The 26,634-nt window shown below is 40.2% G+C and overlaps 1 protein-coding gene across 2 annotated transcripts in view; it reads left to right on the top strand.

Annotated features, from left to right (window-relative positions):
• The first annotated feature begins 274 nt into the window (after positions 1 to 274).
• NTN4 (netrin 4) overlaps positions 275 to 26,634 on the top strand; it is a 108,375-nt gene continuing 82,015 nt past the window's right edge. For both annotated transcript variants that reach the window (XM_061205453.1, XM_061205454.1), the window contains exons 1-2: positions 275 to 855; positions 3,702 to 4,231. In XM_061205453.1, coding sequence (XP_061061436.1) covers positions 801 to 855; positions 3,702 to 4,231 — 585 coding nt within the window. In that variant the 5' untranslated portion in view covers positions 275 to 800. The remainder of the gene's footprint in view (positions 856 to 3,701; positions 4,232 to 26,634) is intronic.

The following is a 26,634-nucleotide window of genomic DNA, read 5'->3' on the forward strand; positions in this document are numbered from 1 at the left end:
GGGTGCTGGAGGGCACCGGGGGGGTCACACAGGGAGATGCAGGGCAAGAGACGGGAGGGGCACGAGGGAAGCTGGGGTGCGAGGTGACGGACGCGCGCGGGGGCTGAGGCGGGCGGGTGGAGCTGGCAGCGAGGCAGCGGGGGCGGCTGGTCGGGCGAGAGGATCCCTCCCCAGGCGGCAGCGGCGACCCGACCGCGCGGGCTACTGCGCCCAGGCTGTCAAGCGAGCGCGGGGGGCGGGCAGGAGGAAGGGGTGGAGGTGCGAGGGGAGGAGGGCTGGCACCGGAGCGCCGCGGTGTCGGTGCAATAAAAATGCATCCCATGGAACTGCCCATGGAGAAGGACGGGACCGACACGCAGCAGCAAGAGGACGTGGTGAAAGCGGAGGAGGACGCCCAGGAGGCGGTGGCGGTGGCGGCGGCGGCGGCCGGGAAGTGAAAGGTCTCGCAAAGTTCAGCGGTTGCTGCGGGCGCCGAGCCCCGGGCTAGCGGCGGAGGAGCCCGCAGGACCGCTCCGCGGGGCAGCGCGGCCAGGCGGGCTATGGTGCCGGGGCTCCCGCCGCCCCCGAGGTGCCCGCGCCCCTCCAGGCCGGTGCGCGAGGGTCACGCCACCGCCCGGCGCGGCCCCAGCCCGCAGCTCCCCGCCGCCGGCGCCCACTGACCGAGCCTGGCGCCCCAGGAGGAGGAAGAAATAAAGAGCCCCGGTTCCTCCCGAGGACTGCTGGCGCTTCATCCCGCAGCCGCGAGGGCTCGACTCCCTCCCGCACCCGCCCGGCCCGGGTCCTCCCGGCTCCTCCCGGCCATGGGGAGCTGCGCGCGGCTGCTGCTGCTCTGGGGCTGCTCCGCGGTGGCCGCAGGTGGGTGGTGACGCTGCCGGGCCCCCAACCCCCTTCCTTCGCCCCTTGTGTTCCCCACCTCGGGACTCGGGGGTGCAGGCGAGTGCAGGCTGAGAGCGCCGAGCTCAGCTCCCAAGGATGAAATGAGTGGCCATGTTCCGCCTCCTTTCCCCGGGTCTCAGCAGTTTAAAATACTGAGTTTTTTTTTTTTTTTTTTGCAACTGCGATACACATGCCTTTGGATAACCCGATATCCTGGGTGCGCCCTGCCGGAGATAGCGCGACCTTGGTTTTTTTCTCGGTTTGGACTTGTAAAAAACTGCCTTTCCATTTTGTGAGGGAACAAAGGACCAAGCTCGCCATCCCCCGGCACTTCATGGCCTGAGGAATGATGGGGAGGGGTGGCCCAGCGACCCTGGGCGCGCGTGGGCCGGGGCCGCTCTCTTGTTGAGAGCGATCGCCGTCGTCCCCGACCTCATGCTGCGTACCTGGGAGCCAGGTAGGGACACCTGGGGCGGGGTGAGTGGCCTCTCCCTGGGCAGTGGCTAGAACTCAGTGAGACCCCGGGCTGGGACGATAGGTAGTGATCGCCCTGGGTTGCACGGAGCCGGCTTGCCGCCCTTGGGGAATTGGTACCCTGGCCGAGGCTCCGCGGGAGGTCGGAGGCGGGTCTGCTTCCTGTCTCGGTAACTGGACGACCGGTAGAGGCGTCGTCAGATGCGCTCTCCCTCCCACTCCCATCCCGGCTGCCTTGGGCTGCCCTTGGCCACCCGTTCCTAGCTTGCCGTTTCGAAATTCGGGAACCCCTTTTGCTCCTCTCCCTCCTCTCGCAGGTCACCTGGTTTCCAGTTAGGCGTAAGTGCGGTTCAGGGTGTAAGGGGGAAAGAAAGTGAGGGACTCTTTGGCCACTTGGTCTCTCAAACGCATCTCGCTTGCTCTAGAAAGGGGAGTGTGGGCTGGAGGGACGGACTGGTGGAGAGAGAGCATTGGCACACTTCTCCCTTCCCTTCGGTTTCATCCACTCAGCCCCCAGAGACGCTAGCATGAAGTAAAAGCCAGGCTTTAGAGTCTGCATCCCAAACGCGTCGGACTCTTAGGAGCATCCTTGCTATACTTGGATGGTCACTTCTTTAGGGATCTCTAAGTATTGTGTCCACCGATTACTTATCTGGCTCCAGTCTTTTCTGGATTTCTTCCTAGTTTGGAGGGGGCGCATCTAAAATTATTCAGTACTTTTCCCGAGGAGCCGTTAAAGGTCTAAGCTTTTACTTTAATTCTTGCTACTTATGCACCCCTGCATGCACTTGTGCATGCTCCCCCAACCACAAAGTGAACTTTAATAAACCTTTCCCTTTTCAAACCGTGTTATGGCAAAAACATGCAAGCAATCAAGAAGTTGTAAATAAATATCACAAGGCAAGTGTTTCAAGTCAAAAATACTTGTACGGGCAGTATATGATTTTCCCTGAAATGCTTTACAGGTGAGTCATAGCACACTGTGTGTTTGGGTGATCCTGGCCACAAGCAACTGTTGCCCCAGCTAATCAGAAAAGTGGCAAACAGAGTCCAGGCATAACACACACTTGAATTTGACATTTAAAAAATATGCCTAAGGAAGCCCTTTCTTATGGTTGCAAAGAACCATAAGGCTCGTGAGGCTCGTGACAGTCAGTGAGTGTGTGAAATGTCTCTCTTTTAGTCTAAGCTGTCATTTGGCTTCTCCAACAGTATAGTGATAACAATTCAGAGATGCTCTCTCTTAAGAAGCAGAAACGTTCAATTAGCCGGAATTTGGGGTTTGACTTCTTTTTCCTTTTTTTCCCTCTCTGTTTTAACTTTTAAAATAGATAATTTTGCTTCAGGTATTCATAATTAAAATGACAAGCCCAAATTAAGGATTATATTATGTAGTCAGGATGTTAGTAGGTGTATAATGTTTATCATTCTAAGTAATTTTGAAACATTAAAGTCTGTTGGACCTTTGTTTGGGTGGAAGCGCATGTTTCTTTAGGAGGGTGTTTTAGTTCACAGATTATGTTTAAAGGTCCTGTTAGTGGCTGCCAGACTGTAAACATTCTCCTGTTAAGCCAACAGGTAACTACTATAGAACCTGTCATAGGTAGAAGCACTCAAGAGTCAGAGAGCGTGTCAAATAAGCTTTTCTGTCATTTGGCAGTTTAGAGGGTTTTTTCTTAGTTACATTTACTTAATATTAAAAATAGATATTGCACATCTTGGCTCCAATGGTCTCTAGCTTTGTCTCCCTAAATGAGATCCCATTGTATACCAATATCTCATATTGATTTTCTTAGGGAATTGGTCCTTTCATGTTTTCGTCTTAAAAATATAGTAGAATTCTACATTTCCTCCTTAATGCATTCTCATAAACATGTTAGATAATGCTAAAGACTCAAATTATATTTGAAAGACTAAATTGAGTGATCTTAAAAACATTGTTGGTTTTTGGTATTATTTATGTCATGACTTCAAAAGCAAATGAGTGTATTTCAAAAATAGAGACTGTTAGAAAGCAGTCCCATTATCTTTAGGCCCATTATCTTTACCCAATGTTTCCACTTTCCTTCCTCTCGCCCTTTATCCAAAGTGATTTTATTTTCTTCTATGTGAATTTTACATGAAACGAGCACGCAGGCACACACTCACACACACACATGCACATTCACACACTTGCATATGCAAATAGTATAAATGCAGAACAGTATTCATGCTCAAATTTGGTAGCATTTCCTCTTTACTGAAAGCCTTGGGGCAATATGGGGATAACTCGACTGTTGAAGATGACTAGGTGGCCAAAAGAGGTTTCCAGATGGGTTTGTCTTGAATAACATATGCTGTCCCATCTCTAGGACTGAGTGGAGTGGCTGGAGTGAGTTCCCGCTGTGAAAAAGCCTGTAACCCTCGCATGGGAAATTTGGCTTTAGGAAGAAAACTCTGGGCAGACACCACCTGTGGTCAGAACGCCACTGAACTGTACTGCTTCTATAGTGAGAACACTGATCTGACTTGTCAGCAGCCCAAATGTGACAAATGCAATGCTGCCCAGCCTCACCTGGCTCACCTGCCAGCTGCCATGGCAGACTCATCCTTCAGGTTTCCTCGCACGTGGTGGCAGTCTGCTGAGGATGTGCACAGAGAAAAGATCCAGTTAGACCTGGAAGCTGAATTCTACTTCACTCATCTGATTATGGTGTTCAAGTCCCCCAGGCCGGCAGCCATGGTGCTGGACCGGTCCCAGGACTTTGGGAAGACGTGGAAGCCTTACAAGTACTTTGCAACTAACTGCTCGGCTACATTTGGCCTGGAAGATGATGTTGTCAAGAAGGGAGCTATTTGCACTTCTAGATACTCCAATCCTTTCCCGTGCACTGGAGGAGAGGTAAGGGCACATGTTTAACTCTACACTGTAAGTAAGGTAGAAAAATGTTACCAGCCCACATTTTTTTTAAAGCATGAAGGTATACTTGTAGCAACATGAATGAAATTAGAATTTTTCATGAGCTTTATTTGTCATAAATTATTTCTCACCCTTAGACATGGATGTGTAGTCATTTTCAAGCAGGTTGCCCACTGGCTAGGTTTAAGTCAGATTTCTAAGATTTTAATTTTTTTCATTTTAAGAAAGAGTAAATATGCAACATTATCATTTTACCTTAGAGGTTTAAAAGGCTACTGATTTCTTCAGTTAGCAGGACTGCTTACTGTGCTTCTGAAGAGGCAAGAGTTACTGAGACAGCCTATTCCTGGAGCCCATGCTGGTATCTTCCTGAAACTTTTACCGTAAATAGGAAGTAAATAAAAACAAAGCCAAGGGAGAAAAAAATATGTTTGTCAGAAGGATACTTTTATATAACAGGAGTTTTACTGTTAAGATTGCAAGAGTGCATAGCAAACAAATGAAGGTAGTTTCTTTTAAGATGCAGAAATTCTTTTTGGACACACATACACATCAGTTGCAGCTTAGGGTCTTGGGTCTATCCTGGGCGCAAGACCATCTCAATATCATTCTGCAAAACAGCCTCCTTAGCTACTAGTCCAATTTCTGTATGGAATGTTTACTCTTTGTTTCATATTTCCCCTCTCCTAAGGGGGAAACATGTCTTTTTTAACTTGTACAGATGTACCTAGAAAGCCCTCCCCCACTGAGATATGTGAAAACATGGAATTTAGAGGCAATTGAGAGAAAGCAGATTAAAAGAATAAAATACCTTCAACGTGTAGATCAAGAAATATCAATGCAGAAAAAAAGAGAAGAGAGAGTATAGTATTTCTAATTCTAGTACATGACACAAACACACAGAGTAGATAAGTGGTTCTCAACAAGGAGTGATTTTGTTACCCCCCATCACGAGGGGGACATTTTTGCTGGGGAGAGGGACACTGTTGGCATCTAGTGGATGGAGGCCAGAGATGCCACTAAGCCTCCTACAGTGGGCAAGACAGCATCCCTCCCACTACTGTTCCCAACAAAGAATTATTAGCTCAAAATGTCAATAGTGTCAAAGTTGAGAAAGCCTGGACCAGGTGTTAAGCAAATATCCAATGCATGTATTACAATGGCTACAGAGACTAAGATAATCATTCTTCTAGCAGTCATTTATATTACTATTCACAGACTTCCCAGATGATTATATTTAGTAAACATTCATTGAGCCCCTACTATGTGTGTCAGGCATTGTACTCAGTGCTGCTAATTCTGTCTTTGGTTTGGGGGACAGGGGTGCTTGCCAGGGACTTGATGGAAGGACTGGTTTGGAAACTTCTTCTCCCTCCTACCATAGACCCATATGGACTTTTGCCGTTGTTACCCAGCTACTTCTTCTTCTGTGTACACTCCTCAGACCAGGAACAGAGCTGCTGGCACCAGAGCCAAGCAGGATGTGGTACAAGCAGCACACAGACTATTTTCCATTCTTAGTCTTCTTTCCATTCTTCTCTAAAGTTGGCTTAATATTGTAAACCTGCATGCACCCTGTCATGATGGACATTTTTAAAGATACCAGGACAGGAAAGAGACAGATAAGTTAGACTCATTGTTTTCTTCTGTGGAGAACACTTTGTGTTGCAAACAAATGAATGGCTTGAACTCTCAAATTGCTTTGGAATTGATTCACAGGCTCCTATCAGTTCCCTACATCTCAGTGCTACTGGGCCATGTGTACCTATGAAGTAGCAAAAATAGAGTTTCAGTAACCAGATGGCAGGCATGCTTGCTTAGCAAATATCATATTGAAGGTATTACAATGGCCCAGCAATTACTTAGAGATGACTAAAGGAACATTTATTTAACCTATAGCAGAGCAAAATCTTGTCTTCTTTAAAGCCAAACTACTTATTGTCATCAATGCTTACATCAAATTTCAAGCAGAGACTAAAATTTGCATTAGATAGATCTTTCAATGTGCAGTCACCTTTTATATCCAGTAAAAAAAAAATTTTTTTTACTGTAGTTGTTATTTCAGCAGACATATTTCAATGGCAAGAAAAACATCAAGTGCCGCCTAGTTCTCTCTAGAGCATTATTTGCAAGTGTACATTAAACCATCATAGAACTTCTTCCCTTCAGAGACAGGTTTGGGAACGAATCTTTCCCTCCTGAGTTAGAGAGTAGAAGAGAGTCTTCCTCAAAGGTAAGGACCAGAGGAAGCCCCCTAGGAAATGAATATTATCTACCTCTTGCATGTTGCTTTGGAATATAAATTAGTGCTGAGCTACAAATTAATTTTTCAGTACAACCCTGTATCCTCAATCACTTTCTTTGAAAATTGAGTGATCAGAAAATAAGCCAATTAATCTAGCATCAAATAAGTAGTCTCAAATTTCATTTACTCCTTATTTATAATACTATAGACCTGTATCTTCCTCCATTCTATATAAGACTTCTCAGGCTTTCTCTAGGTATCATCCTACTACTCAGACTAACATAAATATATCCCAGACTTAATTTGTTTCCATTGTTCATTCTAAAATATTTCTTTGAGCTTTTAGGGCCCTAGAGAGTCCTGTAGTTTCATGTCTAAGAAATCAGATACGCCCATCTTCAGAGTGGAAGGCACCAGTCATCTGAAAGAGGACTTTAAAAATATAGGCCTGAAAAATCCACCCAGAAGAATACTTTTTAAATCCAAGAATAATTTTTAAATTTAAATACTTTTTAAATCCAAGTCAAATCTACTACACAGAAACTTTCTAAACTGGTCAGCAGTTTCAAAGAATAGGATATGGTTATCCTAAAATGTGTCTCCTTTACAGGAGAGGAGATTGAGGCTCAGAGGTAGGGCGATTTGCCCAACGACATACAGTTAGTTAGTTATGTGACAGCGCTAGGACTAAATCACAAGGCTTCTGACTTTAAGTATAGTATTTGTTTCATAAAACAATGTTCTCTCTCCATTACCTCTAAGAATTGCTAGCAAAGAGCTATCTGCCTTTCTCCTCGCTCACTCTCTCACATTTGCTATTCATTTGGATGTGACATGAAGGTAAGAAAGAATTTGCCAGATGGCTTTCTCCTGAGTAGGAATGTCCTCTGAGATGTCAGTGGTGTTCTGGGAATACAAGTTTCCATGGCCAAACCAGATTGGGAAACACTGACTGGGTTTAACAAAATTAGACATTTATAAGTATATAAATATTCTCATTATGTGTCCTCTGTCTCCAAGTGGGAAGTATAGGATGGGACATTCCCAAACTTATTTGCCCATGCAACCCTCTTTTTGCAGAACTCCAATTACTATCTTTCAGAACTCTAGAGATCCTCAGAGCACAACTTGGGAAGTGCTGGGGTGGAGGTATTAAGTGCTCCCAAAATCCTGGTAAAAGGCACAGATGGGGGGAGATGTTGTTCAAGGGGAAGTTTCAGTTATGCAAGATGAACAAGTTCTGGAGATCTAATGTACAGCAGTATGACTATAGTTAACAATATTGTGTACTTGAAATTTGCTAGGAGGGTGGATCTTGAGTGTTCTCACCACACATACCGAAAAGTGGTGACTATCTGAGGTGATGGAAATGTTAGCCTGAATGTGGTGATTATTTCACAATATTTATGTATATCAAATCATCAAATTGTACACCTTAAATACATACAATTCTTAATTTTCAAATATACCTCCATTTTTTTTTTTCAAAAGGCACAGGCAGACGTGGTGCTTGGCATGGTACTGGGAATGGGGGTGGGGAAGGGGGAGATAGAGAACAAATAACTAAGTAAAATATACAGTATGCCAGAGTGTGATAAGTAGTAAGGAGAAAATAAAACAGGGTAGGGGATGGGGAATGCTGGCAGGGGAGGGCTTGCTGTTTTTAAAACAGGTTGAAGGATTTGTGTTTGATGGAACAGACAGTGACAAGAACTCTGAGTTCCTGGCAAGTTTTCATGAGTGAACAAAATCTATACTTAAGGGTCCCATTTCTTTCAACCTGTTGATATGGAGAAATGAAGTTGTGTATTAAAATGACAAACATTGGTAAAAATCCCTCTTGCTAGTGTTTCTTAAAATGAGAGCATTTGAAAAGGAACCTGAATGTCATTGATGGAAAAGCACATGACTGATGAGTAATCTGAAGCCTGAAGAGAGTTAAGTGACTTGTCTACAATTACTCAGCTGAAGTTCGTATTTCCTGACTTCTAGCCCAGTGCTGTTTCCACTATACTAGTTTGAAATTCCTTTGTACCAAGCTGTGTAGTGTGAAAGATACAAAAACTATATACATTCCTTTCCTTCGTAATCCTTACAGTCCAGTGGGTAAGAGATTAAATGTGATAATTTATGGACTGATTGATTAAATAATATGAGGTAGTGCATGATTAATTCCCCAAGTATGTTGTGAAAATAATATGCTTTGCAAGATCTGAGTATTTGTTTGTCTCTTTAGGCCATTGAAAAGGATTATATTTCAGTACCTTGTGATAAAGTCCGTATGGCACAAATGTGCAGAAAATGATAAATTAATCAGGTTTTTACAGGTATTTATATGTATAATGTCCTAAACAATATTTAGGATCTTTAAACTGAAAAGATAAAACAAGGTAATACATGAGTAGAAATGCTTTCTAAACACTACTCTTTGGTTAGCTACTTGTTTTCTTCAGTCATTGAAATGTGCTTATGCCTATTTTTTCAGCAGCATCAGTCATGAGTCACAGTGGCAGCTCTTATCTACTGAAGCTTTCCTATCTGCCAGGCATTCTGTAGAGTCCTCTGCATCCCTTATTTTCACAAGAACCCTGTTAGTTGGGTACCAGTATTGACCGCATTTTACAGACAAAGTACCTGAGACTTAGTGAGTCAGAGTAACTTGGTCAGAGTAAGTAAGTAATGAGCTAACTTGTGCCAGAGCTGGGATGATTAGCTTGCCTTAAAATTATTTATATGATTAGGTTTTATTATAACTCCAAAATTAAAAACAAAACAAAACTAAAACTAAATTGCTCTGGTAATTATTAAACTGTAAAACTTACAGTTTAATTGATAATTTGTAATATGGGTATGTGAACTTTGCATAATAAAGTTAATTTTTTTTACATTAGATAGAAAAATAACAAGTAAAGATTCTTTGCACTTAATGTTACCCAAGATCATTTAAAATAAACTATATGGGAATGAGTATTACAGTCCTTCAGTACCATTTAGCATACTTTTTATTTGATTGATTTGTTTGTTGGGTGGAAGGGAAATACTTTTTATCTAGTTGGTAACCGCTTTAAGTAATTCTTCTAAGTTATTAATGTTATGCTTTGAAGCATATTCTCAGCTATAATTTTGTTGAACTTTTTTGAAAATAAAATGTTGTATATATTTGTTTAGAGTGTTTCAATTATCCACACCCTGGGGCTACTCCCTTCCTGTAGGGGTGGGGCTAGAGACTTACAACAGCACATTAAAAAAAATGGCTTTAGTTTAAGGAAAACCCACAGGATGGTTATCAAGTAAAATTATTCAAAGGAGCTACATTAAAAATTTGAACAAACCCAGGGATTAAATCAATAAACTGTGATTTATTGATTTCAATGGGTGAATACCCCACCCCCACCAAATACCTTCTTTCTAGCTATTAAAAAAATCTGTTTAGCATCTGCTTGCTTCGTATTTGTTCTATTTGATGGTTTAACTTTGCCAGTATTTGGTTGTAATTTTCTGGAAACTTTGAGAGATCAGATTGCAAAATGCTGAGTTAGTAACTGATGATTCATATTGAAAAATTAAGGCCAAACAGTGAGGAACAGATACCTGGAGGTCAGGTATATCTGGGCGTACAAGGTAACTTCCTACCAAGGAGTGGAGAACACAAACCAGACTGGGAGTATTAGAGGTTGGAGGCTCTGGAAGATGAGGAAAATGAATCATGCCAGAGAATATGGAAGTTGCTGCTTCTGATCAGTAATCAGAATTGTCTGAAAAGTCACTGAATGTAATCTCTCTCTCGTCTGCACTCCCATGCACTCCGGTCACTCACATGTAACTATAATATCATGTCCACCATCTCTTCTATTCCTACAGTGTTCACTTCTTGAGGAACTTTGTCTCCTCTCTCATTGTATTCACTCTGTGGCTCCCAGACCCCCAACCTCTGCACCTAGCACAGATCCCCACAAGGCATAAATGTCCAGAGTACATTTGGAGAATACTTCAGGACAGTGAGGAGGCTGGTGCTGAATTGAATTAACACAACTCCTAAGTATCCTTTCAAACTAGTCATGATTCGTTCATTCTTCTTACAAATGTTTACATAGTGTCTCCTATGTGCCAACTATTTTAGGAGTTGGGGACACACAGCAAAAAGTCAAAAACTGCTGCCCCTGAGTTTACATTCTAAATGTAAGGTGCTAAACAAGTTAAGTAAGTAAAATATATGGAATGTTAGATAGTATCAATAATAAGTGTAAATTAAGAAAGAAAAAAAAAAGCAGGGAAGGGGGCTAGGGAGTAGAAAGGCAGTTTTAAATGTTTAGACAGAGCTCCCAGGGAAAGCCTCACTGTGACTTTTAAATAAGGACCTGAAGGGAAGCAGAAATGAGTCATGGGCATGTCTAGGGGAAGAGCAAAGGCCCTGAGGAAGTCTGCCTCCTACTGATAGGACAGTGAAGAGGCTGGTGCTGAAGCAGAGGGGTTGAGGTAGTATAACAGGTGAGGTCAGAGGTCAGAGGGATAATGGGGAGGTGTGGGAGATTATGTGGAGCCTCATAAGTAGGTGCCCAGGATGGCCCAGATTTACACCTAGATCACTTAAATCCTGTTAATTATTTGTAGCATCCCCTTTCACTCTCAAAGAGATCCCAGTTTGGACAATAAGTTATTAGACAGTCATTGAGTTTTACTCTGAATGATATTGGAAGCCACTGGAGTCTTGAGCAGAGGGGCAATATGATCAATTTATTTTTAATAGGATTTCTCTGGTTTGTGTGTTAAGGAAAGACCAAAGGGGGAAGCAGGGAGACCAGCTAGAATGCTGTTGCAATAATTCAGGCTAGATCTGATGGTGCATGGACAGAAGGTAGCAGTGGAAATGGTAAAAAGCTGTTGAGTTCTGGATCAGTTTTATGGATAAAAGCCAACAGCATTTGCTGACAGGTTGGATGCAGGGTATGAGAGAAAGAGAGAAGTAAGTATGTTTTTAGCCTGAGCACCTGGAAGAATGGGATAGCCAATTACTGAGATGAAGAAGACTCTAGAGGGAACAGATTTGGAGAGGAATGCCAGGAGCTTATATGTGGACACGTTAGGCATGAGTTGCCTGTGAGACATCCAAGTGGAAATACCGAGTAGGCAGTTGGATCTGTGAGTTTAAAGTTCAGAGGAGAGGTCTGGACTAAATATATAAACTTGGGAGTCATCAGTGCAGAGATGATATTTAAAGCCATGAAACTGGATGAGATCATCAAGGGAGTGGGTGTGGATAGAAAAGAGGAAAGTCCAAGAATTGAACCCAGGAGAGGATCAAAGTTAGTCCACTGACGCTGCCATTACCAAAAACGCTTGGAACTGCCCAGGCTTATACAAGAACCAGTCTTACCAATCTGCGGGTTCAATGGTTGCTTAATTAAGCAACAACATGAATTCGAATAACATTGACTTGCTACAGTCGAAACAGAGGGTACAAATTCTAAAATGAAAAGTCAGAGGCAAGGCATGAGAACTGCAACTTCAGGTTTTCAAAAGATGAACCGAAACAAATAGGGAGAAGGGAAAGCACTGATCAGGTAATGAATGATGATAGAAAAGGGAGAGGGAACAGTATTGAAGGAGAATGATAACCCTTGAAAATATCATGCTGAAAGAGAAATGTTGATTTTAGGTGCTTTCAGATTTTAAGGGCCTCACATTCCATTTTATCTTGACTCATCCAACTTTTAATCTTTTTTTGACCCAAAATTCCAGCTATAGGAGCAATTTTTTGGAATGATTTTTTTAAAAAGGCATTTTTTAAATGCCCTTGAGCTATTACAGTATTGGAAATGAAATTAAAATATAGCATTGTACACATTTTTTCTGCTTAGTGGGCTGTGAAATTTAATTTGCAAAATGTGATGGAGAACATCTACCTAAGGCAAGGGTGCTGTGCAATTAATCCCATTTACGTAGAAGTATTTACATTTTCACAATCTTGAAAAATATTAATGTTTTTATTAATGCTTATGTATTAATGTTTAGTTGTTCTATTAAGGAGGAGAAGAGAAAAGCATCATTTAGAGATCCCAGTATAATGTGCCAGTTTCTATTATGTTGGGCATTTTGTATACATCTCACTTTATCATCTCTAAGAAACAAGCTCTTTTCCTGGATAGTTTGTCTTGTTAACAAACAAACAAAAACAAAACACCAACCCTCTTTCTATGTCATATTTCACTTGTCTTCCTAACTTTCCTGTAACTGACAGGAGCAGAAGTCTTTCAAGGCATCAGCTATGTTTGCCGATGTTACTTTACACTTCATAATCACAGTTCCTAAAACAAAACAAAAAAAGTATGAAAAACATTCAGATGCTTTCTGCGTGACATCATTTGTGCTAACACTATCTTTCGGCAGCTACTGAAAAAGGTTTCAGTGTCTTAAAATTAAATCAAAGAGAGAAAATTTAATCACTCCCTTATACTGTTTAATCTCCATTAAGAATTTGTGTTTCTTTTTATTTCAGCCAACCTGACCTTGCTGAGGTCTTTGAGGCTTTCCATCAGTTCCTTTTGTAATTGATGCCTACATTTTTCTCATATCCTGTGTCCCTATGAATAAGGTTCTCTGACTCCACTCCCACCTCCAAATAAAAAGCAAAAGTAAATGGAGGCCACATCAACCACTTCTCTGTCAGAAGAACTAGGCACCTCACTCTCCAACAACCCATGTTCACCATCCCAACACACCCAAAGGGGTAGGACACTACACTCACCCTGTTGTAACAATAGCTGTCTCTCTGATGATTACCAAAGTTCAGAAGAATATAGGCCCACTGGGGAATCCTGTCTGGGGCAGGGGACGTAGTGAAGAGGTATAGTTTGCAACAACAGAAAGGTAATTGTCAACTCCTGCTCCCCAAACCCCTGACTCCCTTCCTGCCCACATGCTCTATCAATCCTGTTTGTTACTTTTGGCCATTTTTCTTTCTAATTTTTATTTCTTCTCTTTAATAATTTAGTTATGTCACATTAGACCACTTCTTTTATCTCTTCTCTGGCCCCCAAATATCTATTTGTCTGCAAAAATGGACATGATACCTAGCCTGCTCCCATGATTTTCTCTCTGGAATCTTCTGTCAGTTCTCTCAACTCCATTGCCCCCTTGTCTGTCCATCACATCCCCATTCTAGATCAATTCTACTGTTTGCCTTCTTGCTCCTTCAGCTAAATAGCTGAACTCTAATGGGAAAAATAATAACACAATTGTGCTGAGAGATACCTCTACAAATTTATGTTTTCCAGCCTGAATTTGGCCCTCAAACTTCCCTGGAAATCCTTTTTCCCTCAGCTCCCTTTCACTCCTGCAATGACTCTTTCAAAGTGTCTTCTCCTCTCCCTAAGACCCCTTCTCACACCCATTGCTTGCTCTCAGCCAAAGAGTTTGTCTCTTACCTCACTGAGAAAATAAAAACCTAAACAAATAGCATTACTGTCTAACCCAGAAAGACCCATCAAGGCGAAAACTGAGATTCATTCTTGATTCTTTTCTCTCCTTCACCCAGCCTCAGTCATTCACCAGGGCCTGTCCCATTCTGCTACTGCAGTGTCTCTTGAGTACATATGCTTCTCTCCATCCCCACAGCTACAAATGGTGGTGCAAATCATTTCTATGTATTATTGCAACGTTCTCCTGAACGTTCTCTCTATTCTGTCTTGCTTGCTTCCCAATCTGTTCTCTATACCACACTCTGAAGGATCTTTATGAAATCTAAAATGTCACTTCTCTGCTTAAAACCCTTCACTGACTCTCCAGTTTCCTCATAACGTAGTCCACGTTGTTTAATGGGGCATGCTAGGCCCTTTCTGAATACCCGCTGCCTCATCCTCATCACTGCCTCTTACACCCCAGCCTCCAGCTCTACCTATTGAACTACTTGTATTACCCCAAGGTGCCATGCTCTTTCTCATCCTCTGACCCTTGCACACATGCTTTCTTTTCCTGAGATGCTCCTCTGTTCTGCTCCTCTCCCCAAGTCCTACCTCTCATCCACTTAGCTAAGTTGTCACTCAAATATTTTTGGATGGATGGATGAAAGGATAGATAATTCCTATTCATCCTTAAGGACTTTCCTTAAACTTCACCTCTTTCCAAAATTCTGGGTTAGGTGCACTATGTATGTGCCTTACACCTGTTCACCCTTACCACACGCTCACCTCTGTCATGGCGTTTATCACATTGTTCTGTGAGCTCCTTAAGGTAGTCCAGACCACACTTCGAGAAACACTACCCTTGCATCTAACATGTTGCCTGCTAAATAGCTGTTTATCAAATATATGAACTCTGAGGCATTATTATTGTTAATATTATCTATAATAACTATTTGTTACCTTTTGTTGTTTAAAGCATCTTTATGGCAGAGTACCTGGTCTGCAGGCACACTAAACAGTATGTTTGAGAGATGACTTGCTAAATGTCTGTTAAGTTAGCCATTTAGGATGACAGATCCTAAGGCAGATAGTTAATTAGTACAATTTCTCAACAAGAACAATGTCGTAGCCTCCATCCCTTTGCAAACCCAAACCACAGGCTCTGTTTCTAATCTGCAAAGGCCTGGTACAAAGGGTTGCAGTTTAGATGGAAAGGTACAAATCTATCAACACCTGTTGGAAAACAGCAGAAGGTGCATGTAAAGGTTAACTGGGGGATTTTGTTTAGTTTTTCATTGATATCATTGGAAATGATTGAATAGAGGGCCTCATGCTTCTGCTCCTGCAGTGCTTCCAGCTGGGCTGCTTTTCACAATGCTGTGTTGGGTGCAAAGGTGGGTTTTTTTGTGATTCTGGAAGACAATCACCTTATGACACGGCCTCTGGACAAACCTGTGTAGCTATCTGGTTCACTCAGATAAACTGCCAAAGTTGTTACTCCCTATCCCTAAGAAATATTATTTCAAGTAAGCCAAACCCCACTCACCTGCATTTCTAGAGTTGGGAGGAGAAACTAGCTTTGAAGAAAGAGGTTTAAATATTCTTTTCTTTGAAAAATCAAACAAAAAAAACTTAAAAATATAAAACTTGTAAGTTATGTCTCTTTCTTATTATCTGAACTTCACTGTAGTATATTCCTGCCTTCAGGGAGTTCACAGTCTGATTGGGACTTTTAAATTGCTGTCTCTTAAAGTATAAAAAAATAATTGAAAGGTGGAGAAGGAAATTCCATGGAAAAGTGCACATGTGTGAAGAAGGTCAATGCTCAGAATGGTTGGAGAGTATGGAATGGTGGGGAATGGAGAAGAGAGAGGGATGAGGGAAGATGAGGCTTACCCTGAAGGCTCAGTTCAGATTATACAGGGTCTAGTGTGCAAAGTATTTTGGACTTGATCCTGTGGGTAGTGGAGATCAATCAGTAGCTCTTCTGGGTAAGGATAACATAATCAGAACTGTTTAAGAAAGACAACTCAGGGAACGGTGTGAAGGATTCTTGAGCAAAACTTATGAGATTAAACTTAATAGTGATAAATTCCTCTTTTCAAAAATCAGCTGTAATACCACCAAAGAGGTGTGACTTATCAGCCATTCATGTGAAAAAGACCTGAGGGTTTCGTTTGACTGTAATCTCAATGTGAGTCAACAATACATCATGACTGCCAAAAAAGCTAATGCAGTCTTAGGCTGCATTAATAGAAAAATAATGCTCCAAACAAACGAGAATAGTCCTTTTGTTGTGTTCTCTAGTCAAAGCATAGCTAGAATATTATGTTCAGGTCAAGATATTCCTATTTAGAGAAAGCTGAGCAGAATTGGTGAGATCAATTAGAAACCTCATTATATCATGAACAATTAACTTGGGATATTTCGCCTATGAGAGAGGATTTATGGATGTTCAGGAATTGCTAGCATTCTTCAGATGTTTGAAGGGGGATTAAATGGACTCTGATGCTTTCAGAAAGCAAGAGTTTGACCAAAGAAAGACTTTTTAAAAAAACAGATGTATCCAAAAGACAAAGTGAGATCCATTGAGTTTCTCATCCCATGAAATATTTCAGCAAAGGCTGAGTGAGCCTCTATGAGAGATGTTACAGAGAGGATTTGTGTACAGATTGAAGATTTGTCTCAGGACCCCTTAATGTCTCATCCACCTCTGAATACATGGATTATGCCATAGAATGAGTAAATGACTTAAGAAAATTCTTTATATCCAAACTACTCCAATAGCAGGGGTCTTGGGCTGGATACTGCTTAACTAGTCACATCAGTCTTCCTGCTAGCTAGGCAGGAGCCCTCAATTTTGGTGTAATCTTTTTGGGGAGATCTCATTTCTTGCAAGGTGAATGGGTCCTTCTTAACCACTGAACATAAGGAAGTCACTTAACTGCTAAAGAAAAGGGTGACAGGAGAAAAAGAAATGAGTCCCTACTCTCTCTGAGTCTCTATTTTGTATGAATAGATGATATTTTATCTATAGCTTATATTTCTAGATGCAATGTGGTAGCACAAGTGTAGGAGTTGGAGGCCCATATCAGGTCCATCACCAGGTTTCTGGTGGTTCTATCTCTAATTGGTTCTCACCTCCACTGTTACCACTTTAATTCAAGTTCCTCATCTCACACCCAATCCTCTCAAGTAGCTTAAATGGCTCTCTCTTTAATTTAGGGGTCTTAAACTCTTCATTAGTAAATTGAATCAATGTGAGAAAGGACAAAATAAGGCACATATAAATGTGTTTTATAAATGGCTAAGTACTCTATAAATGCTAATTATTATTAATAATAATATAGTTCAATTACATTATTAGTGAAGTGCACTTTTAGGTCACTTCATCCAGTCAATCAGCAAATATTTGGATGCCCACTATGTGTCTAGCACTATCTCAGGCTCTGGGGATACAGTAGTAAACAAAAATAGACATAAAATGCATTCTAAAGCCCAGGCAACTGACTTACAAATAAATTTTTGGAACACAAACCACTTGTAAGTTAGGGACATCCTGTACTAACATTGGTTAACTGTCAATGTTTTTCAAGGGCATCAAGGGTCTACATTTTTGCTTAGTGCTTTTGGACAGATATTTAATTAGAGAACACATCAGTCTTGGTCATTTCATAGTAGATAGAGTGAATATAAAGAATTATATACTTTTTATTAAAGCAGTAGCCCAGTCATCTTCACAAACAGGCAAAAATAGACTAGAAGGAGTTAGATTTAGAGAAAAATGAACAAATCAGATGTACAAAGAACAGTTCATGTCTCTTCATTCCATAGTTAGTTCTACATATCTATTGTGACTCTACAAATTCTTTTAAAACTATATTATGAATGTCAAGTACAAGATAAAGAACTAAGTTTTAAAAGATATTTTTAGATGGCAAAGTTATGTTAAGAGATAAGTATGAGCTTAAAGTAAAACTTCTTATCAAAACTGAAAAAAAATGTATCCACCTACACCTTGCTGGTATTTCAGACTCAAGGAGGAATTTCCAAGTGATTCTAGTAAGAGGTTGCTCTGTAGGGAACTCAGAGTGAGTGAGCAAAGTTCAGTTCCTGACCCTGGTCTGGATTCCCTATTTGGACTTGTCTTTATTCTTTTGTTAAGAATAGATACTCTTCATGACTTTGTATGGTAGGTTTGTTGTTAAAATTAATGGTCTTTTAAAACAATATGCTTGAAAAAGTCTCTCTTGAAGGCCTGTTCAAGTTAGTCAGGGAGTTATAACATGTATAAAAGATTATCAATTTGAAATACTGTAACCAGAACAGGTGGGAAACACCTGTTTTCCAAGAACTTTATAAAATATGCACCAGGCGCACGTGGAAATTCATGGGCCAAGAGTTCAGTGATGTATTATTGCTGTTCCTTTTTAGTTCTCCTTTTTAAAAAGCCCACCTGAGAAAGCATTTAGCTACTTCTGGATGTTCTAGCAGGTGCCGTAAGTGTAACCAGAAGGATATGTTACTTGTGGAGCTGGCCCCTGGTACTTTCATCCTCAGAGGCCATTTTAATCTCCTGGTCAGTTTCAACCAGTCACCTTCATCCCTTCAGCTGCTTATGGGGACAGGGGGAACCAATTCTGTTCATATGTACCTACTGAATATTTAGACTGCTGTGGCCACCCCCAACCCCCCTTTGTTACGTCAGCCTTACCTGCCAGTTTGCCTATCAGTTTAGTTGGTGTGTAACCAGAAATATTATTTTCTCATGAACTAAATAATACAATGACAGATACTATGGAAATACGCAGATAATATTACGACATTCTATTCAGATATAGAAGTGACTCCTTCCTTCCCTTCCCCACCTCCCAAAATAATGACACTGGAACGGCAATCTTGCCTCCCTGTTTTACCGTGATTGTAGGTGAGTGCTCAGGAGGCTACATAAATAATATTCTCATGGTGAATTCATTTTTTTTTTTTTTTTACTTTCATACCACTGTCCCTACTCATCTACTCCATTTCTTCCCAAATAGCTGTATTGAAATACTATAGGTGTTTTAAAATCTGAATATTTCTTAGGTTACAGAAGAACCTTTGAAATGCATTTGGATTGAAAAAGAATTGGAAAGAAGTGTTCAGCAGTAGAGTTTAGAATTTGTTTGACATCTTAGAGGGGGAAATGTGAGGAAAATAGTGTCATCGGTAGCTTACATATATAAATAAAACAGAGGTCAAAAAAAAAAAAAAACAGAGGTCATTTGCTACCTAGCCAGAGTGGTAAATGGTCTAAAAACTACATGATACGAGACACTGTAGATATTTTACCTGGAAAATGAAAGTGAAGTTGGTGGCTGCCCTTAAATATTTGAAGGACTTGCTGTTGAAGGTAAAATAGACTTATTTTATGTAGCTTCAAGATCAGTATTAGAAGTTGCAGAGGACAGATCTAGCTTAACACAGAGGAACTTTTTGATAATTAGAATCATCAAAAAATGAAATATGCTGCCTGATGAGGGTGTGGGATCTAATAGAGAACAGATGGGGATCAGCCATTCTAGAGGAACTTCCAGCATTGAGAAGTCTGGTTAAATGGCCTTATGTACTCTTCTGATTTAAAAAAATAATATTTTGAGCTGTTTTCTTACACCACTTTTAACAGAGCTCGCTCAATTTTCAAGAATTAGGGAACAACTGAAATCCTACGCATGACTGATCTTTCTTATTCAGTTTTGTATCCAGAGTACCTAGCACAGTGCCTGATACAAAGTATCTCCTCAATAAATGATGGTTGAATGAATAAATAAATGCTTCTTTTATTAAAAGGCTTAATGTCACATAGACCTGGAGTTTTATCTTTAATCACTGCTCTGTCATCACTCAGAAATGACACTGCTGATAAGAGACACAATTAGGATTTATATTAGCCAAGCTTGCAATCTATCCAGGTTGGAAATGTCTTTTTCTTATCTAAAGTATGAGAAAAAAACATTTTTAGAAACTGAAATGAGATTTAATTTGTTTCTCTTTGGAGGTCAGGATTTCTATTATGGGCTTTCATGCTCTGTAAGCTCAATGGCTTAAACATCCTGAAAATTCTGTACTTCCAGTTCTTCTCTATAAATCTCGACTCTGGAGAGGAAGGAAACAGACTAATTTTATAGTATTTATTGTTTTCTATCTTTTAAAAAATTTTTTATTTATTTATTTTTGGCTACGTTGGGTCTTCGTTGCTGTGTGCGGACTTTCTCTAGTTGTGGCGAGTGGGGGCTACTCTTCCTTGCAGTGCGCAGGCTTCTGATTGCAGTGGCTTCTTTTGTTGTGGAGCACGGGCTCTAGGCGTGCGGGCTCAGTAGTTGTGGCTCGTGGGCTCTAGAGCACAGGCTCAGTATTTGTGGCGCACGGGCTTAGTTGCTCTGCGGCATGTGGGATCTTCCTGGACCAGGGCTTGAACCCATGTCCCCTGCATTGGCAGGCGGATTCTTAACCACTGCGCCACCAGGGAAGTCCCTTGTTTTCTATCTCTACAAACATATAAATTAGGGATACCAGTCTTTCAGTTGAACTGATTGTACTTCATTACATGGAGGTCAAAGTAGAGAAAATAATACCTACTTTTTATCTTTTAAGCCAGTTTATTGGCTTTTATTTCTGCAAGTTTCTCCTTCTAATTAGCTTTCAGCTCTCTTCTTTAATTAATCTCTTGCAATTAATCCTTGTATGTCAGACTAGAACTTAATGGGAAAAGGTATATGAGATTTATCTCTACTGGGAAAACTTTTCATGGTGGCGATCAACACCTATCTTCAAGGTCTCCTACAAGTGAAGGACAAAGTGGCCCTATGCTACCTACTACCATAGTAATAGCAAATATTTGTCTGTGGTTTAGAGAAAGTCAGGAGGTCCCTTTGAAGTCTATTTGTTTGGTAGCCAGGATCTCCCCTCCAGGGTAACAGTGTTTAAAGTTTGATATATTTTTTAAACCTTAAGCAGTACATTTTGGTTGCTCCTTATTAAGTCTCTTGAATGAAAAGTTGAAAGCACATTCTAGCGGAGGTTTGCATTATGGAAATCCTCCAATAGGCACACAAATGTTCAATAAGAAAGCTAGTTTTAAAGTCAAACTAATTGGGACTTCCCTGGTGGCACAGTGGTTAAGAATCCGCCTGCCAATGCAGGGGACACGGGTTCGAGCCCTGGTCCAGGAAGATCCCACATGCTGTGGAGCAACTAAGCCCGTGCGCCACAACTACTGAACCTGCACTCTAGAGCCTGTGAGCCACAACTGCTGAGCCCAGGTGCCACAACTACTGAAGCCTGCGTGCCTAGAGCCTGTGCTCTGCAACAAGAGAAGCCACCGCAATGAGAAGCCCATGCACTGCAACGAAGAGTAGCCCCTGCATGCCGCAACCAGAGGAAAGCCTGTGTGCAGCAACAAAGACCCAACGCAGACAGATAAATAAATTTATATTAAAAAATAATAAAATAAAATAAAGTCAAACTCATTGCCATCTGTGGTTTTCTATGGTACATAGTTAGGGAAAGTGTTTGTTTTTAACTTATATGTATATATGCATTTTTATAAGGAAGATTAATTGAGGGGATAAACAGAGGGGAATAAAAATTTTAAAGCCTTTAACATGAAAAATGGCTGAAAATTTTTGCCACAATGGACAATTTTACTGGCATTCAGTCTTGTTAGTGTTTGAGAGTTGTCTTACTCTTAAAGAGGAGGATAAAAGAAAAGAACTATGTATTTATAGAAATGTAGATATAGTAGACTTAGAGAATTCTTCTGGTGTTAACAACTGAGTGTTCATGGTTTATCTTTTTTCAATGTGGGTAGGTTTTGTAAGTAAACTGGAGATCCAAGGATGACTCTTTTAGTGCACTTCATTTAAAGGAATATCTCAATTGCTGTGCTGCAGGAAAATTCACTTTTCCATGTGCACAATTTTACATTCTGCATTAAAGTACCTTGATATTACAGTTAAGCAACTGAGGCATAGAAGAGGGTAAAGAGCTTTGTTCTGATCGTGTTGAATGACAGCAGGCCAAAGTGAAACCCTAGGAACTTTTAATTCAGTAAGTGAAATAGCTACCCAGAGCTATTGTAATATCATCTACTTTGAAAAAAAAAAAAGGGGATATCTGCAACACTATGGTTTCTGCTCCTTAAATACTGAGTACACCTCCAAATACAACAAATTATAGAAAGCAATTTCATTTGCAAGTTTCATTTGCTCAAGGGAAAGATCTCAGGTAGAATCCTCTACCCTTTAGGGAGGAAGGGGAGATGGATAGGGAAGGAATAAGAACGAAAGAATAATTACATTTCAGTATTCAAAGTGATCTCCTTAAAATCAGTTGGGTTTTCCCTTTTGCCTCGTTTCTGATGCTCAAGAAGTTGCAACATCTTAAAAGTTAGCAATTTGAAATGGGATTTCTGCTTCTGCTTGTGAAGGATTAACTGCTGTAGGAATTACCTTTCCACATTAAAAAACTAGAAAACCAGGAAAAAAATAATGTGATACAATTATTTCAGACTGGCCAACAGGCAACACAAGACTGATCTCTGAGAGGGGAAACAAATATGACAAGCCCTGTGACTGTCCAGCTTATTGATGGGGCATTTCTAAGGCATGGCATAGGAAGGGGAACCCAGAGTCCAGTGATCTCACTGACTTGAGGAGATCAGTGCTCAAGGAGGCCAAGGCAGCTAGAATTTGTGGGGAAGAATACTGGAAAAGAGGAAGCTGCAGAAAGAGAGAAGTCCAAAGATCTGTCCAAAGGTCCCCTCAAATCTTTGGCTGAATCCTGAGCTGCTTATGTGTGAACTAAAACTCTATGAGAGTGGGAAAAGAACTGATAGAATGCAGAGGCTAGCTGAACAATTCCTAGTATTCCCAGAAGGCTGAGAATAGTTCATGTTCCTACCACCCAAAGTGGAAAGACCTCATAATTCACAGGCACTGGGAAGGGTTCTCAGAAGGGTCCTCAGATGGCCTTACTAGTGGGGTTAAATTAGCTCTAGAATAAAGACTAGACTGGATTCGCCCTAACGAAAATTAAAAACAACGCTCAAAACGATTTGACCCCAAGTAAATTAACTGCAGAACAGGTCTAACCCTGCTTAGAGAGATGCATCAAAATCCAGCAACCAACAACATAATATTTACAAATGTCTAATGTTTAATCAAAATTAACAACCATGACACACTACTATATACAAAATATGTAACTAATAAGGACCTACTGTATAGCACAGGGAACTCTTCTCAATACTCTGTAATGACCAAATGGGAAAAGAATCTAAAAAAGATTGGATATATGTATGTGTATAACTGATTCACTTTTCTGTACACCAGAAACTAACACAACACTGTAAATCAACTATACTCCAATAAAAATTTAAAATAAAATAACATAAAAGATTAAAAAAAAATTAACAACCATGAGAATATGACTCCTGACCAGAAGAAAAGTCAATTAATAGAAACATACCCAGAAATGACACAGCTGATAGAATGAGCAAACAAAGGCAATTAAAGCAGCTATTATAAATATACTCCATATGTTGAAGAAAACACAAACACTTTGAAGACAGAAATAGTAGATATAAAAAAAAGATCCAAATGGAGCTTCTAAAGATGAAAAATGCAATATCTGAAATGAAAATATACTGCAAGGGATTAACAGCAGATTAGATAGTGCAGAAGAAAAGACTGGTGAACCCGACAACATAGCAATGGAAACTATAAATTAATGAAGCACATAGAGAAAAGAGAATTAAATGAAAAGAGTATTAGTGAACTGTGGGGACAATATTGAGTGATCTGACATTCATGTAGTTGGAATCTAAAAGGAGAAGCAGAGGACAAAAAAAATTTTTTTTAAGGAATAACAGGCAAATCTTTTCTAAACTTGATGGAAACTATAAATCCACAGATCTAATAAGATCAATAAACTTCAAGCAAAAGAAACATGAAGAAAACTATACCAAACAAAGCTGTCAAGGTGATTCAGTGAAGAAAAGGTAGTCTTTTCAACAAACAGTGCTGGAATAATTGGATATCCACATGCAAAAAAAAAAAAAAAAAAAAGAAGAAGAAGAAAGAAACAAAAAGAAAAGAAAGAACTTAGTTCTCAGCACTTAGTTCACACCATATAGAAAAATTAACTTGAAATGGACTGTATATCTAAATGTAAGAGCTAAAACTATAAAACTTCTAGAAGAAAACATAGGAGAAAATATTTATGACCTTGAGTTAGGCAAAAATTTCTTAGCTGGGACACAAAAAGCACAAATCATAAAAGGAAAATATTTATAATTGAATTTCATAAAAATTAAAAACTTTTGCTTTTAAGACACTATTAAGAAAATGAAAAAGACCACAGACTGGAAGAAAGTATTTGCCAATCATATATCTGAATATATATTTACATATCAGAACTTATAAAGAACTCATAACTCAACAAGAAGAAAAACAGCAAGAATAAAAATGGCAAAAGATTTGAACAGATACTTTACCAAAGAAGATGTATATCAAATAAACACATCAAAAGATGCTCAACACCATTAGTCAACAGGGAAATGCACATTAAAACCACAATGAGAGACTGTTCACATTCACTATCAAGGCTAAAATTAAGAAGACTGACAATACCAAGTGCTGGTGAGAATGTGTAGCAACTAAAACTTTCATCATACATTGCTAGGAGAAATGCAAAATAGTACAATTACCTTAGAAAACAGACTTGCAATTCCCAATAAAGTTAAACACGCTCTTATCAAACCACCTAGAAATTCCTCTAAGTACCCATGAAAAATAACTTAGGTTCTCCCCATGACTTCTATGTGAATGTCCTTAGCACTTTTATTCATAATAGCCAAAATCTGTAAACAACCCAAGTGTCTATCAATGGATGAATGAATAAACAAACTGCCAAAATTCTTCAGTCGCTTCTTTTTTGCTTCCTTTACTTTGTCCCTTATTCTTTCTTGAAACCTTTACAAACCGTTCCTTATTCCATCTAGGCTCTCAAAAGTCTTCTGTGAGCCAGCCAACCCCTCCCCCATTTTTTTTCTCAATCTTCTTTCTTGCCTCCTGAATTGAATTTGCCATTAATAACTACATTTTCTTTCTTTGCATTCTCACTTCCTTTGGCTTTTAGGAAAATGAATTTTCATTATTCTCCTACATTGCTCACTGATCCTTCTTTTGTATTATTTCTGGCTCATCTCCTTTCTTCTGACCTCTAACTATGAGTGGCCCCTAAAACTTAGCCTTTAGTTCTTAGTTTTTGTTCTAATATTCATTTTTTTTGCCTCTCACCTATGGGTGTTCTGCCCCACCCTTCCCCCCACTGCCTCCACCATGGTTCAAGCTTTTCTCTTTGCCAGATTTATTCTCCTGAAGAGAAGCTCCAATTATTTCTATCCCCTGATCACCTGCTTTAGACTTTTAATTATTCTATAACCAAACAAAATTAGTTGTGATGTAATGGTAATAACACTGAACTTGGACTCCAACAACCTGGGTTCAAGTACTAGCTCTGTCACTTACTAGGTAGGTGAGTTTGGACATGTCAACTAACACCTTCTCAGGGTTTCTATAGCTGAAAAATGGAAATGAATAATAACCACACCATAGGTTTACTGTAAGGATGAAATGAGATAAATAAAGGTGAACGCAGTTTGTGACATGTAAATCCTTATCAAGCATGAGTATCATCTTTCCACAAATAAGTGTTAACTCTTCTATGTGCCAAGCATTCTCTATACACTAGTAGGCAAGCAAACAAGGCCCTCTGCACTCATGGGGCTCACAGTCTAGAGAGGAATATAAGCAATTAAAATAGACATGGTTAAGTTTTAAGTCTGAAAGAAATAACAGGTGCTTGAAGTAGCACATTGGAAGAACATCTTGTCTAGGCTTGCAGTGGAGAGGAATGGTGAAGAAAGTGACATCTAAGATGACACCTAAAAGATAGGTAATGAGTTGGCCAAGTAAGGGGGTCAAGCAGTGGGTGACAATGGCAAAGAGGTGTGAAAAGTATTCCAGGCAGTAGAATTTTATGGGCAAAGGCTGGGAAGGGAAGGGAGAGAGACCATGGAGCTTTCTAGGAACAGAAAAGAGTTCAGTATGACTGGAGTATATAAAGTTGAGTACAAAGAGAGGGAGCAAGAATTGGAAAGGACAGGCAGTGAAAGCAGAGAGATCATGCATGCAATTTCCAGCACTGGTGAGGCAAACAGAAGGTATCAATGATCCAAGATGAAGCAGAGGGTATTCCAGACTGTAGGCCAAACTTGGTTCTAGGAAACAGAAGGTAAATGCTGAGAAGTTACTCAGGTTGACATACAATCCACATCTGAAGGGCCCGTCAATGAATCCTAGCCACTGGGCTGCATTTACTGATAGGGCTCAGTCCCAAAGAAGAGAGACTGGCAAAAACAAGGCAGGTCCGTAATAAAAAGCTATTCACCAATCAATTTTATTTATAAAGAGCAGTAATTTTTCAAGGTGTTTCTATATCTGATATCTTTTTAAAAATCTTCACTGTATCCCTGTGAGCCAAACAAGTACGTATCGTTACTTTTATGAAGGGTACAGTTATTCACATCCATTAATAAAATAAAGGTGGCAGGCACAGTTAGTCCCATCCATTATTAAGATGACAAGTGGAAGTGGGATAAATCATATATAATATTTTCCTTAATCCTCCACTTTAAA

This window comes from Eubalaena glacialis, chromosome 11, assembly GCF_028564815.1.
Source record: "Eubalaena glacialis isolate mEubGla1 chromosome 11, mEubGla1.1.hap2.+ XY, whole genome shotgun sequence".
NCBI classification, from domain to species: domain Eukaryota; kingdom Metazoa; phylum Chordata; class Mammalia; order Artiodactyla; family Balaenidae; genus Eubalaena; species Eubalaena glacialis.